Source organism: Lynx rufus, unplaced genomic scaffold, assembly GCF_022079265.1.
Source record: "Lynx rufus isolate CCGP_SWC_20201006 ecotype Redwood Valley unplaced genomic scaffold, mLynRuf1.p SCAF_4, whole genome shotgun sequence".
Lineage (NCBI taxonomy): Eukaryota > Metazoa > Chordata > Mammalia > Carnivora > Felidae > Lynx > Lynx rufus.
Window position 1 is genome coordinate 146372218 of NW_025814856.1, and position 14920 is coordinate 146387137.

General features: G+C 37.9%; 1 protein-coding gene across 2 annotated transcripts in view; it reads left to right on the top strand.

Annotated features, from left to right (window-relative positions):
• The window catches only part of STRIP2 (striatin interacting protein 2), a 47689-nt gene extending 32776 nt beyond the window's left edge, over positions 1-14913 (top strand). For both annotated transcript variants that reach the window (XM_047097295.1, XM_047097294.1), the window contains 3 exons: positions 7676-7780; positions 8871-9075; positions 12502-14913. In XM_047097295.1, coding sequence (XP_046953251.1) covers positions 7676-7780; positions 8871-9075; positions 12502-12752 — 561 coding nt within the window. In that variant the 3' untranslated portion in view covers positions 12753-14913. The remainder of the gene's footprint in view (positions 1-7675; positions 7781-8870; positions 9076-12501) is intronic.
• The last annotated feature ends 7 nt before the right edge of the window (positions 14914-14920 follow it).

The window sequence follows — 14920 nt, forward strand, 5'->3', positions numbered from 1 at the left end:
ATTGCACACAAAAATTATTTACTGAGAGATATGTGCAATAAAAAGTTTAGAAACATCACTGCTTTAGAGTATGTTGAAACGATGGTAAGTTTGTAGGTCAGCTTTCTTTGTGGTCTGTTGGCCCTAAAGAGAAATCATACAGATTACACCCCTTCCTCCTTTCCTCTCCTATTTGACAGATATTTGGGCCCCAAAAATGTGGCAAGTTCTGTGTAAATCCATTGTCACTGCTGCCAAGCCAACTCAGTTCAAAATGCTTGTTGTTTTTCTACAGAAAGTGATTTAATAACACCAGCATCACATACAAAGAAGGGCATATTTTGAACAATGTAGATGTTCAGGTAGGCCTATAGATTAAGGATGGAGGAATGAGAAAATGTAGTATATGTGGAATCTCTGAGTATCAGAGCTAGAGGTTTCTCAATATCTTGCCGAATCGCATCCTTTACTGATGAGGAAATGGGTGGAGTGATGAAGTATTGTCCGGGTGGAGCCAAAATAGTGGGTCAGAATTTACGTGACTTAGCCACTTGCAAAGAAACATTTGGCATTTCCTTTTAGATATATGTAAATAAAATTATTAAGTTAATTTTTAAAAGGTAGTTCATTGCAAATTCCTCAAATTTGGGTTTGACTTACATTCAGAAAGATCTATAAAATTATGTTCATATCACTTAAATTTATGCACCTGATCCTTTCATCTATCCTTATTAAATTTTGTTTTTATAACTTCCTAATCCAGATATTTTTAGATATCCCAGAAGATTTTTGTTGTTGTGTTTTTAGTTTTTATTTTCTTATTGGAATATAATCATGTTCAAGTATTAAGGTCTCTAACATTCATTTCAGACATTATTTAACCAATGATTTGTGACCATCACTATTTAAAACCACAATTGCCTTTAGCATTATTGTTTCTCTATTCTAGATATAATGCAAACACATCATAAGGTGAATATCCAATTTTCTATGAGGTATATTTATATAGAGGATAGAGGAAGAACCATGGATAAATGTTTTTTTTTTACCATGTTATCATTTTTCTTGTTAAAACAGCATTTCTGTTATGGGTATGAGATTAGAATCTATGGAATGAGTTTTCAAATTCAAATGTGCAGATCTCTCTCCAGGGTGCAAATAATAGTTTGTTTTGCTAAAGCTCCCCAAATGATTTTGACATTTTCTCTTCTCCTTCCTCCTTTTTTTACTCATACCACTTAAGAATTACAGCTCTCTTTTATGATATCTAGGTCCTTAATCCAGCAGTGCCTTAACTGTCAGAAATCCATATGATAAGGGAATTCTTCTATAGTGATTGGGAAAAGAAATTTCTTTTTTGGGGGGGAGGGGTAGGGAAGAAGTTCTAAGCTAGAAATATGAATTCATTTTCGGTTGTGTGAACCACAATAACGGAATGAATAAAAAAATCATTTCCCGAGAAATGGTTATTATTGTGAATTTACAATAATTAAGTGTTAAAACCTAGCAAATGTTTTTTTTTTTTTTCAAATAGGTTCAAATAAATGCAAGACTGACATGGCGTGGAACACCTGAAGCCCAAAGCAAAGAAATAGACTAGTTTGTAATATAGAAAAGGCAGACAGAACTACAGCTCTAAGTTACCTTGATCAAGTAGGTTGTAGGTTGTAGAAGTTCCATCTGTAAAAGGAAGAGATTGGGCCATTAGGTGAACATAAACTTTTCCTGGACTATGAAACTCCCATGGAGTCATTACATAACAACCAAGTTAATATTAGAAACTCTGATTTTCACTGAAAAGCTGGTTATCAATCTGAAAATAAGAATCATCACTAGGGACTTTAATAAGCTGAGAAGGTTTGTGATGTATTAGATTTAACACTTAGCAGTACTTCTTTGTTTTTTTGTTTTTTTTTTTAAGTTTTTATTTATTTATTTATTTAAGTAATCTCTACCCCCAACATGGGGCTTGAACTCACAACCCTGAGATCAAGAGTTGCATGCTCTTTGGACTGAGCCAGCCAGGTGCCCCTAGCAGTACTTCAAAGGTTCAGTCTGATCATAGACTGACCAAACTCAGTCAGATGTTCCCCTTTACAACTGGAAACCTAATTATTGTCGTTATTGTTGTTGTTGCTGTTGTTGTTGTTTCTGGAAACTATTAGGCTTGTTTGAAATAACGATTATAAGAGGACTTAAGAAAGTTTCTTTACCATTAGGTTTTGAAGAAGCTGAGAAAGCAGGGGATCAAATCAAATTTTCTCTCAGGAATCATCTTCTGTGTCTAGGATTCCAGAAGGGCGACCAGAAGATGAACAGTAAATAAAGAACAGTAAATAAAGATGAACCGTAAATAGTGTTATAATTCAATCAGTTACCGGAGATAGAGGTTCAAGCTCTGGTTGGGGCACTTATGTGAATTTAAGCAAGCCCTTCCTTTCCCTGAGCCTCAGGTTTTGCTTCTGTGGATGACAGAATTGGACTAGACTTAGCCAAGTCTAAAAGCTGAGTCTCTTTTAGTGCTCAGATTCCAACCAATTTGATTTCCTCAGTACAAAAGGAAGAAACACTCTGTTCTTTCAGCAGTCTTTTGAGTTAATTATCCACATAACTGGCGTAAGCCTCTGTTTTTATTTGGCTTGGCTCAGTCAGCTGGGCTAAGATGGATCTTGAGAACAGAATCTTTGTAGTGCCTTAGAGATGCTATGAAAGGGTAGGATGTGATCCCTGAACTGAATTTTTAGACCTCAGGTTATGTAAATAAAATTTTTTAGTTGTTTTTGGTTTTAATTTCAGGTGTACAATATAGTGATTTAGTAATTCTATGCATTACTCAGTGTTAATCATGATAAGTGTACTCTTAATCTCCATCATCTATTTCACCCATTTCCCCCACCACCTCCCCTCTGGTAACTTTCAGTTTGTTCTCTATACTTAAGAGTCTCTTAGTTTGTCTTTCTCTTTTTTCCTTTGCTCATTCATTTTGTTTCTTTTTTTTTTTCTTTTTTTTTTTTCCAACGTTTATTTATTTATTTTTGGGACAGAGAGAGACAGAGCATGAACGGGGGAGGGGCAGAGAGAGAGGGAGACACACAGAATCGGAAACAGGCTCCAGGCTCTGAGCCATCAGCCCAGAGCCTGACGCGGGGCTCGAACTCACGGACCGTGAGATCGTGACCTGGCTGAAGTCGGACGCTTAACCGACTGCGCCACCCAGGCGCCCCTCATTTTGTTTCTTAAATTCCACTTATGAGTGAAATCATATGGTATTTGTCTTTCTCTGATTTATTTCACTTAGCATTATACTGTCTAATTCCATCCATGTTGTTTCAAATGGCAAGATTTCATTATTTTCTATGGCTGAAAAATAATCCATATATATATGTATATATATATATATATATATATATATATATATATATATATACCCCATCTTCTTTATCCATTTATCTATGGATGGACACTTGTGATGCTTCTATATCTTGGCTATTGTAAGTAATGCTTCAGTAAACATAGGGTGCATGTATCCCTTTGAATTAGTGTTTTTGTATTTTGGGGGTAAATACCACGTAGTATGATTACTGGATCATAGGGTAGTTCTGTTTCTAACTTTTTGAGGAACCAGTTTGCATTCTTACCAACAATGTAAGAGAGTTCCTTTTTCTACACATCCTTGCCAACATTTGTTGTTTCCTATGTTTTTTGTTTTGGCCATTCTGACAGGTGTGAGGTGATCTCTCATTTTAGTTTTGATTTACATTTCCCTGATGATAAGTGATATTGAGCATCTTTTCATGTGTCTGTTGCCAGCTATATGTCTTCTTTGGAGAAATGTCTGTTCATGTCTTTAGCCCATTTTTTAATTGTATTATTTGTCTTTTGGGGGTTGAGTTGTATCAGTTCTTTATATATTTGGGGTACTAACCCTTTATCAGACATGTCATTTGCAAATATCTTCTCCCATTCCATAGGTTGCCTTTTAGTTTTGTTGATTGTTTTCTTCGCTGTGCAGAAGCTTTTTATTTTAATGTAGTCCCAATAGTTTATTTTTGCTTCTGTTGCTCTTGCCTCAGAAGACAGATCGTGGAAAATAGTGCTACCGCCAATGTCAGAGAAATTACTGCCTGTCCTCTCTTCTAGGATTCTTATGGTTTCAGGTCTCACATGTAGGTCTTTTATCCATTTTGAGCCTATTTTTCTGTATGGTAAAAGAAAGTGGTCCAGTTTTATTTTTTTGCCTGTAGCTGTCCAGTTTTCCCAGCACCATTTGTTGAAGAAACTGTCTTTTTCTCAATGTATATTCTTTCCTCCTTTGTCAAAAATTAATTGACCAAAAAAAAGTTAATTGACCATTTAATTGTGGATTTATTTCTGGATTTTCTATTCTGTTCTATTGATCTGTGTGTTTTTGTGCCAGTACCATACTGTTTTGATGACTACCACTTTGTAATATAACTTGAAGTCTGGAATTGTGATACCTCCAGTTTTTTCTCTTTCAAGATTGCTTTGCTATTCAGGGTCTTCTGCGGTTCCATACAAATTTTAGGATTGTTTGTTCTAGTTCTGTGAAAAATGCTGTTGGTATTTTGTTGGGGATTGCATTATATCTGTAGATTGCTTTGGGTAGTATGGCCATTTTAATAATACTTTTTTTTTTTTTCAATCCATGAGCATGGAATGCCTTTCCATTTCTTTGGTCCTCTTTAGTTTCTTTCATCAGTGTTTTATAGTTTTCAGAGTACAGGTCGTTCACTTCTTTGGTTAGGTTTATTCCTAGGCATTTTATTATTTTGGGTACAATTCTAAGTGGAATTATTTTTGTAAACATATGCTTATGCTACCGAAACATGGGCAAATGTTTTCTTTTTTAAATTTCGCTGGTAGAAGGTGAGTTAAGGTCTTGCTTTGGATAGTGTGAAGTATCAGAAACAAGAGAATATGACCAAGTGCTGCTGTTCACAATATGTATCTCCCCACAAAAGTATACATCTTAATCAATATGCTGAGTCCTGCCCTCCCCCAAAAAGAGAAAGAAGGTGATTTGCCTTGAGTGAACATAAATAAATAAAAAATCCCTCACGTCTGGCAAATCTGAAAAGACACCCCATGGAATTAAAAGTCTGCTGGAAAATTATTGTCTGTTAGGTTGGAACAAGGCAGAAGGCTTGAGCAGGGCTTCATGTAGAGCCTGCTGCTGCAAACAGACACCAAGCCTGGGAGCGGCTGTCCTGAGAGAGCCTTTGACTAGCATGTGTTCTTTCAGTGCCCACTTCAGGCAGCATCTGGTGATGCAGGAAGTGGGGCTGGTTTTAGTCAGTGGGGAAGTATTATCAGAAAGAAAAGAGCAAGGCCCTGGGCAGATGAGACTATCTTCAGGAGGGAACTGAGATGTCTTTCCTGGGACTCTTGAGAGTGAGCTTTGAGGAAAAGGCAGCCACGATCAGCTTACTTTCATTTATAACAATTTTTTTTTTTAACATTTTTTTTTATTTATTTTTGGGACAGAGAGAGACAGAGCATGAATGGGGGAGGGGCAGAGAGAGAGGGAGACACAGAATCGGAAACAGGCTCCAGGCTCTGAGCCATCAGCCCAGAGCCCGACGCGGGGCTCGAACTCCCGGACCGCGAGATCGTGACCTGGCTGAAGTCGGACGCTTAACCGACTGCGCCACCCAGGCGCCCCTTACTTTCATTTAAAACTTCACTTTTGAGCCAAGTGGAGAAAGTCAGAGTAAATCACAGGGTTATTGAATGATCAGAGGTGAAAGAATCTTTTTTTTTTTTTTTTAATATTTTTATTTACTTGAGAGACAGAGCATGAGCAGGGGAGGGGCAGAGAGAGAGGGAGACACAAAATCTGAAGCAGGCTTCAGGCTCTGAGCTGTCAGCACGAACCACGAACTCTGTGATCATGACCTGAGCCGAAGTCGGATGCTTAACCGACTGAGTCACCCAGGCGCCCCAGAGGTGAAAGAATCTTAAAGATTATCTAGTTCAGCCTCTTACAAGAAGCAGGGAAATGATTTATCTACCGTCATACAGCCAAGGCCAAAGCCATAATCCAGGTGTCCTAGTGTGTCTATTCCAATGCTGCTTCTACAAGGCCACTCCCCTACTCCCATACTTTTGTTTTATTTTGTTTTAACATGAGCTCTATGTCCAATGTGCGACTTGAACTCAGACCCCAAGATCAAGAGTCACATGCTCTACCGACTGAGCCAGTCAAGCACCCCCCGTATTATATTTTGAGGTGCTAAGGAATGCAAGGCTTTTTATGCTAGCATATTAGAAATCAAGATAAAGGAAGCTTACAGTGGAGATATACTTAGTCTCTCCCATATGTTCTCTGTTTCCCTTGCTTCTTTAAAAAAATAAATAAATAAACATTTAAGAGTCCATTCCTCTGTTAGCCACACAAGATGGAACATCTGTAGAACCTATCTGTTTTGGGCAAGCTGACTAGCTGATGCACTAGAATGGAAACTCCCATAGAAGTTTCTCTTAGAAGGAAACAGATGGTTCTCCAGGGACTAGTTCGAAACACAATATTGAACATTTACTACAGAAAAGAGAACATTATTTTTAAATAATATTTCTAAAAAGTTTCTATGAAACTTTTTGACCCTTAGTCTTATTTATTAGAATCTAGTATTAGATTCTAATACTCAAAATTCCTGGAGGTTTGTTCCACATTGGATGTATGCCTGTCTTGCTTGCTTCAGATTAATTTGGGAAAGCAGCAGAGGATAATTTTCCATTCTTCAGACAACAGCTCACTTCTACACATCATCTCCTACTCCTACTTTCTCCTATCAATTTGTAGACATGAATAATTTCCAAGATGTTAGTTTGGCCACCATGCATACTCATTGATTTATATAACTTCTGACACGAGTATATTTACAGTCCCCAAATCCAGAAGCACTCTTATTTTTGTCCCTGAAAGATGTTTCTGTGAGTAGATACCTGTTTCTAATCTGACATCCATCTGTTATCTCTGGTTGGGTGCTCACAAGCTATCAATAAACATGTTAAGAGAAACACCTGGTTAGAATTAACCATCTGCCATTTTTGCTTCCGTGCTGGAGAATCAAGCTATTTACTGCAATGGGGTTTGATAAAGGAGGGTGGGGTGATTAAAGAAATTCAATCATAATGAATATCAGATCCATCCAAAAATAGTTTGAAATCTATTTCAAACCAGCACCTGGCTGGTTCAGTTAATAGAGCATGTGACTCTTGATATTGGCATCATGAGTTCTAACCCCATCTTGGGCAGAGAGCCTACTTAAAAAAAGAGAAAGAGAGAAAGAAATCTACCAGAATAAGTCCTAGCAGTTACAAATACAGCTTATATAAGTGCAAAGTATATGGAGGTAAAATTCTATCATCTCTTTTCTGATTCTAAAACAGAAAGTTACACAAGAAGGCTTGCTTGAGTGAAGTTCCTATGTTCATGTATCCTCTTTCTAACCAATCCTTGCTCTAGGTACAGTCTTCCAGGATTGGCAGCCGTGTGTTTTCAGATGAAGGGTATTTCATGCTTTGAGGCCTTAGTGTGTGAAGAGCAGAATGATGAGGAGGTAGCGTTTCATAAGGAAAGCCTCACCTAAACTGACCAACTGTGACTTCCAGGTTTCTGTGGGAATGAAAGCCTTGTAGGTGTTGACACAATGGGGGGTCTGCCTTATTACAGGAAGCTGGAGACAACAACCAGTTCTGCTGGAGGAACCTCTTTTCCTGCATCAACCTTCTGAGGCTGCTCAATAAACTGACCAAATGGAAGCATTCCAGAACCATGGTGAGTGGGGCTTCAGATCATGGAAGTGCCTATCTGACTGAATTTTTTAAATTGTAAATATTTATGGACTTCCTGCTTTGTGAACTCTATAGATAGGCACTAAATGCCACATAAGGTGAACACCTCCTAATTCTGGGCACTTATTCTATATGAGATAATTATTCACCAGTCTATTTCTTTATAAGGAGCTGAATATGGACCCTCCCCCAGAGCAGCTCTGGTTGGAAAGTTAGCATTGTTATTTGGATTATAATCACACATCCCAAATGATGCAAGTGTTAAGATTAGTCATTGCAGCATGAATTATGAAAGATTGGAAATGACCTAAAGCTTATTAATACAGGACCAACTGGTTAAATAATGTTGGTACATCCTTATAATAAAATATTATATAACCATTAAAAAGAATGAGGCAGGAAAAAAGAACGAGGCAATTCTATACTGATGTGTAATAATTTTCAAGATATATTGTTAAATAAAAAGCAAGGTATGGAACAATATGACAGGTTATGTAGCTAGCTGTTGTTTTTGTTAATAAAAATAATATATGTGCACAAAGAATTATGTATCCAGAAGATTCTTGAGAAATTGTAACAGTAGAAATGGGACGTGTGGCTGACAGAATTATTTTGCTCTTTATATCATGTACTTTGAATATTAGAAACTTTGAATTGTGACATATAAATGGAGTGATCCCTCTACATTCTTAAAGACTAAATGTAAAGAGAACCTGGACCATAGATTCCCAAAAGCTCCCTGAAGTATTGAGGCCAGCAGGCTTGGCTTAATTTGTGAGATGGGGCACCTGGGTGGCTCAGATGGTTAAATGTCCGACTTCGGCTCAGGGCATGATCTCACAGTTCATGGGTTTGAGCCCCACATCAAGGTCTGTGCTGACAGCTTGGAGCCTGGAGCCTGCTTCAGATTCTGTGTCTCCCTCTCTGCTCTTTCCCCACTCATGCTCTGTCTCTCTCTCTCTCCATCCCAAAAATAAACATTAAAAAAAAAGGATTGTCTCTGAGTTGGAGTTCCAAGAAACTTTAGATCCTTATCTGCCTCTCTTCACTCCCACCCTTCTTTAAATTGGTAGATGCTGGTGGTATTCAAATCAGCTCCAATCTTAAAGCGGGCCCTCAAGGTCAAACAGGCCATGCTGCAACTTTATGTTCTGAAGCTGCTAAAAATACAGACCAAGTACTTGGGGCGCCAGTGGAGAAAAAGCAACATGAAAACCATGTCAGCCATCTACCAGAAAGTACGCCACCGCATGAATGATGACTGGGCTTATGGGAATGGTGAGTATTCTTAGAGCTTTTGACCTCCAGGAGTTGCCCAGAGTTTAAACAAAACTAAACAAATGTGTATCTGTACTCTTTTGGTATGAATTGTTACATATTTTGGATGAGAAAATATGTGATTATAGTCAGGGGCTGATATAACAAACTTTAAGGTACTGCCCCAAATAGCATGTACCCTGGTCCCATATTAACTATAAAAATCCATATTATAGGGGTGTCTGGCTGGGTCAGTCAGTGGAGCATGCAACTAGTGATCTTGGGGTTATGAGTTCAAGCCCCATGTTGGGGGTAGAGTTTACTTTAAAAAATTCCATTTTATGAAACAAGTAAATTAAGAGATAATTACCCCTTTTTAAAACATTCCTTTAAATGACAGGTTTCTCCAAAAGATTTCTAAAATTAAGATAACCTTTTATTATTAAAAAGCAGTTAGAGTGACACCTGGCTGGCTTAGTCGGGAGAGCATGCAACTCTTGATTTCAGAGTTGTAGGTGTGAGCCCCATGTTGGATGTAGAGAGTACTTAAATAAACTTTTTTTAAAATGCAGTTTGACCACACTGAGATACCACCTCACGCCGGTCAGAGTGGCTAAATGAACAAATCAGGAGACTATAGATGCTGGAGAGGATGTGGAGAAATGGGAACCCTCTTGCACTGTTGGTGGGAATACAAACTGGTGCAGCCGCTCTGGAAAACAGTGTGGAGGTTCCTCAAAAAATTAAAAATAGAGCTACCCTATGACCCAGTAATAGCACTGCTAGGAATTTGCCCAAGGGATACAGGAGTGCTGATGCATAGGGGCACTTGTACCCCAATGTTTATAGCAGTACTTTCAACAATAGCCAAATTATGGAAAGGGCCTAAATGTCCATCAACTGACGAATGGATAAAGACGATGTGGTTTATATATACAATGGAATACTACTTGGCAATGAGAAAGAATGAAATCTGGCCATTTGTAGCAACGTGGATGGAACTGGAGAGTGTTATGCTAAGTGAAATAAGTCAGGCAGAGAAAGACAGATACCATATGTTTTCACTCATGTGGATCCTGAGAAACTCAACAGAAGACCAGGGGGTAGGGGAAGGGGGTTAGAAAAGTTACAGAGAGGGAAGGAGGCAAAACATAAGAGACTGTTAAATACTGAGATCAAACTGAGGGTTGATGGGGAGTGGGGGAGAGGGGAAAGTGGGTGATGGGCATTGAGGGCACCTGTTGGGATGAGCACTGGGTGTTGTATGGAAACCAATTTGACAATAAATTACGTACATACATACATACATACATACATACATAAATAACAAAAAGCAGTTTGAAAGTACAAGTCAGAAAACTTTACTATATGACAATATTTATGCCCTATTTGTACCACCCAAAGATTGACACTGTTAACATCTTATTAGATATTCTTCCAGGTCTTTTTACACACACACACACACACACACACACACACACACACACACACACACATTTTACTCAAGTGAAAGCAATTTATACATGCTGTTTTATCATCTTTTTTCAGTTAACATTATCTACATCTTTCCATATCAGTATATTTTCATTTTATCCAATAAGTCCAATTTCAGAATTCTTCCTTTGCCCCAAAATATTATTTAAAGTTATTTTTTCCAAGTTATAATTCAACCCAGGGTCACAAATTCCATCTGGTTGTTCTATCTTTTTATTTGTTAAATTTAGCCGTGTTTTGTTTTCGGGGTTTTTTTTTCCCATAATGCTGACTAATTGAAGAACTAGGCCAGTTGTCCTGCAGAATATCCACCTTCTGGATTTATTTCTTGCTTTTTTGTGTCATCATTTACCTTATCTATCTGTCTCTGGTATCATCTGTAAACTGAAAGTTAGGTCTGAAGTTTCAATGGATTCAGTTTAAAGCTTTTAAGCCATAATATATTCTAGGTAACATTGGGAACTGCATATTCTCTCATGTTAGGAGACAGTATAACATCTGGTTTACTATCAAGGTATGATAGATTGACTAGAGTTTGGAAGAATTTATTTTGGAGAGCTTTTTCATTCTTTTGACATTCGCTGTAGTGGGATTTGACCATTATTTGCCTAATTGTATTTAAGAGTTTTTGGTAAGATGACTATGACTTATATTTGCTGAGATTTGTAACCTGTCTGAATTTTAGAGAATGCTGCAGTAAGAACCCAGAGAACTAAGGGAAATATATGATTAGTGGATAACAAGCCAGGATACAACTTCTATGAGACATAAAACACAATTAACTATTTAAATTTTTGTAGATTTTTAAAACACGAAAATGTTTTATCCTGCAAATGACATGTCTGTTGTTGCTGCCATCACGAGCCCAAACCCAATCTGTACTTCCTTTAAAGATAAACCATTAAGGGATGCCTGGCTGGCTCAGTCAGTAGAGTGTACAACTCTTGATCTTGAGGTTGTGTAAGTTCAAGCCCTACATTGGGTTTAGAGATTACTTAAAAAATAAAATCTTAAAAAAAAGAAAAAAGATAAGCCATTGAATGTGGGACATAAGAGATCTGAAAAAGATGTATCTGTAGCCCTGAAATAAGTGTCTGAGTGGGATAAATAGAGATAGCAGATTATCTGTTTTCTATTTTTATCTTCATGGAAGCTTTCACCTCATAATTTTAACAGAAGCTGGCACATACATTTATCATATGCTGGCAGAGGTCGCAGGGAATCAGTAAAGTCTTCAATAATTGGTCCATTCTGATTCTCCTTGTTGTACCCCTTTCCTGCCTCTTTCCATTCCTTGAGAGCTTGTGATTCCGTTCAAATGGGAAACTCTCATCCCCCTAGGAAAGCTCCGTAAAAGGAACTGAATTGCTAGTTTGGAAAATATAATACATATAACTGATAAGAAAGTAAAATAATGAAAAGGAAGTACAATTAAAAAAAAAAGTTCACCTCCCTCAGGGGCCTTATTTCCTTCTCCGTGGTAATCACTGTTACCAGTTTCTAGACTCTCCTTCCAAAGATAGTCTCTGCATGTACAAGAGTATCTTTTATTTTATTTTATTTTATTATTATTTTTTTTTAATGTTTATTTTATTTTTGAGAGAAAGAGACAGAGCATGAGTGGAGGAGGAGCAGAGAGAGAGGAAGACACAGAATCCTAACCAGGCTCCAGGCTCGGAGCTGCCAGCACAGGGCTCGAACCCACAAACTGTGAGATCATGACCTGAGCCGAAGTTGGACGCTTAACCGACTGAACCACCCAGGCGCCCCCCAAGAGTATTTTTTAAACCAAAGTGGCAGAATGTTATATACTTACTTTGTACAATGCCTGCCCCCCATAAAAAGGAAATTCTGAGCAGTTTCATTGTTCTTATTCCATAGACCATGCTCTGTGATAAGAGAAGCAGTGTCCTGAGTTGTATACATGTTTTTCTTCCTCTCTTCCCAACACAGACATCGATGCCAGGCCATGGGACTTCCAAGCAGAAGAATGCACTTTGAGGGCCAACATTGAGGCTTTTAACAGCCGCCGGTATGACAAACCCCAGGACTCTGAATTTTCACCTGTGGATAACTGCTTGCAGAGTGTGCTGGGGCAGAGGTTGGATCTGCCTGAGGATTTCCACTATTCATATGAGCTCTGGCTGGAGAGAGAGGTGTTTTCACAACCCATCTGTTGGGAGGAGCTGCTCCAGAATCACTGACTGAGCTCTTAAAAAGCATATGATAGATGGGGGTTGGCTCCAATAAATGGTGCTCTGCCTACCCTGCCCATTTGGCCTTTGTTTCCAGCCCTGGGGGTGTTTGTCTAGGGAGGAGCTGGCCTAGCCCAAGGACATCCAGTGTAGTGCAGGGCCATTCTTGGGGCTTTGGGCCTGGAGATAGTGCATGGGTAGGATCCTGAGTCACAACAAATTGGTCAACCTGCCCTGGGGTGGGTTGGATGCCCAGGTAGCCTTGAAAATCTGCTGGATCAGTCCTGGACAGGCTCTTTTGTGGGACCGCTCCCTGCTTTAGTGTTGCCTAGAACCAGCCTAGCCTTTGCTGGCCCCAAGAATGAGAATAAGTTTATTATGGTATTTAACTCATGATATTCATCATAGGTAATGGGAGGTGCAAGTCATGAAATAGGGAGAACATTTCCTTCTTGCTCACGCTGGATTCCAAGGACTTATGAGAGGTTTGGCAAAACCAACTTTGAAATTAAGTCTGTATTTTAAATTTAAAATTTTGACACCTCTTTCTAAAATTATTATCTCAAAGATGATTTTAGAGCACCTGCACCTTTGTGGAGGACGATGATTTACTATTACCTAAGTACTGCATGTTATAGTAAGGTATATTGTGTAAAGTGTTTTTTCTCTACTCCCAAAGACATCTATGTTGAATCTGGAAATTATCTTTTTGTGTATTCCTGTATAGTGCATGGAGTGCTCTGCCACAGCCAATATGAAATAGGCCTCCTCTAAGGATGTATCATGTTTTTCTGAAACTACTTCAGTCTTCAAATGATGGAGTACACTGTAGAAAATTATCCTTTTCATCCAATTCACTTTTTAAATGACAAGTAACTACAGGAGGTTTTATTTATTGAGATGGCATGTCCATTTGTGCTCGTGATCGATTTATTTTTTAATTGAATAGAATAGCAAGAGCATCACAGCTTACCATTTTTCATCTCCTATGTTGATTAATGATTTTTTTCCCTTTTTACTGCTAGTGGTTCCAAAGTGTCATGTGGAGATTTAGCAATACTGTTTCTATCTAAAAGTATTGCACATTTCTTTGAAAATATAGGGGTTGATGTACCAACCTCTTTAAACTTCTTTTACAGCAAAATCACATACTTCTCAACAGAAACAAGGTTTTTAGAAAAGCTTCTGATTCAATCAGGATCATTTTATTTCTCTTCTGTCCCCACAGTTATGTTACCTATATTTTCACGCTTTTTTATTTTAAATGCCCTCCCTACTGATATGGACACTACTGAATCTTTTTTATGATAGCACCAGGCCACTTAAATTGCACCGGAGGTCTAGTAAAAATATGATTATTTACTCTGTCAACCACAGTCTCATTTGGAAGTCATGATACAGTTACCAATGATATCCAAAGGAACTAAACCAGAATTCTAACCAAAACTTGGATTTCGCCTCTTTGTGCTGTAGGGTAGCAGCTTTCTGTTTTTATGGAAAGGTCATGAAGAATGTTTAAGTAATGGATGACACTTCTTAAAACAATTTGTAAAGTTTACCTAAATAGGACAGCTATCCTTACTGCAATCAAAATAATTTACTGAGCATATCGTATATGAACCTTATTAATCATTTTAGTGTGGTTCAACTGAAAAGACAATTTTCAAGGAAAGAGCAGTCATCAATCTATTTCTCTTAAAGCCATATAGTATTTAATTTGTGTCAAGAACAAATAAGTTGCCCTTTTAAAAATATGCACATGAATGCTTTCTGAGGCATATAAGTATGCTAAGCTTTAACATTTCATACTTTTTTTTACAAATCTTCTCTAAGGGAAGATTAATTCTCAGTGCAGATGGAGAAACTGAGACACCAAGAAAAGTGATTAGTTTCCAATCACAACATTTTTTTCGCTGACTTGCTGGGATAGCATTCAGGGTATTGATAGCCAGCCCCATATGTTAAACTGATTTGAATCTTCTAATCTGAGAACCCTTGTGTGTGGTTAGGAATAAATTCAGATTAACTAGCCTCTAATGGTGATTACTGTTACTACTTAGAAGAACATTATTTGAGTGATTTATAGAGGATTTTTATTTGTGAGTATTTCAGTAAAGTTGTGTTAATTGTTGTTAACATTGTTTATCTACTAAAGCACTTTAATAAAAAGAAATTGA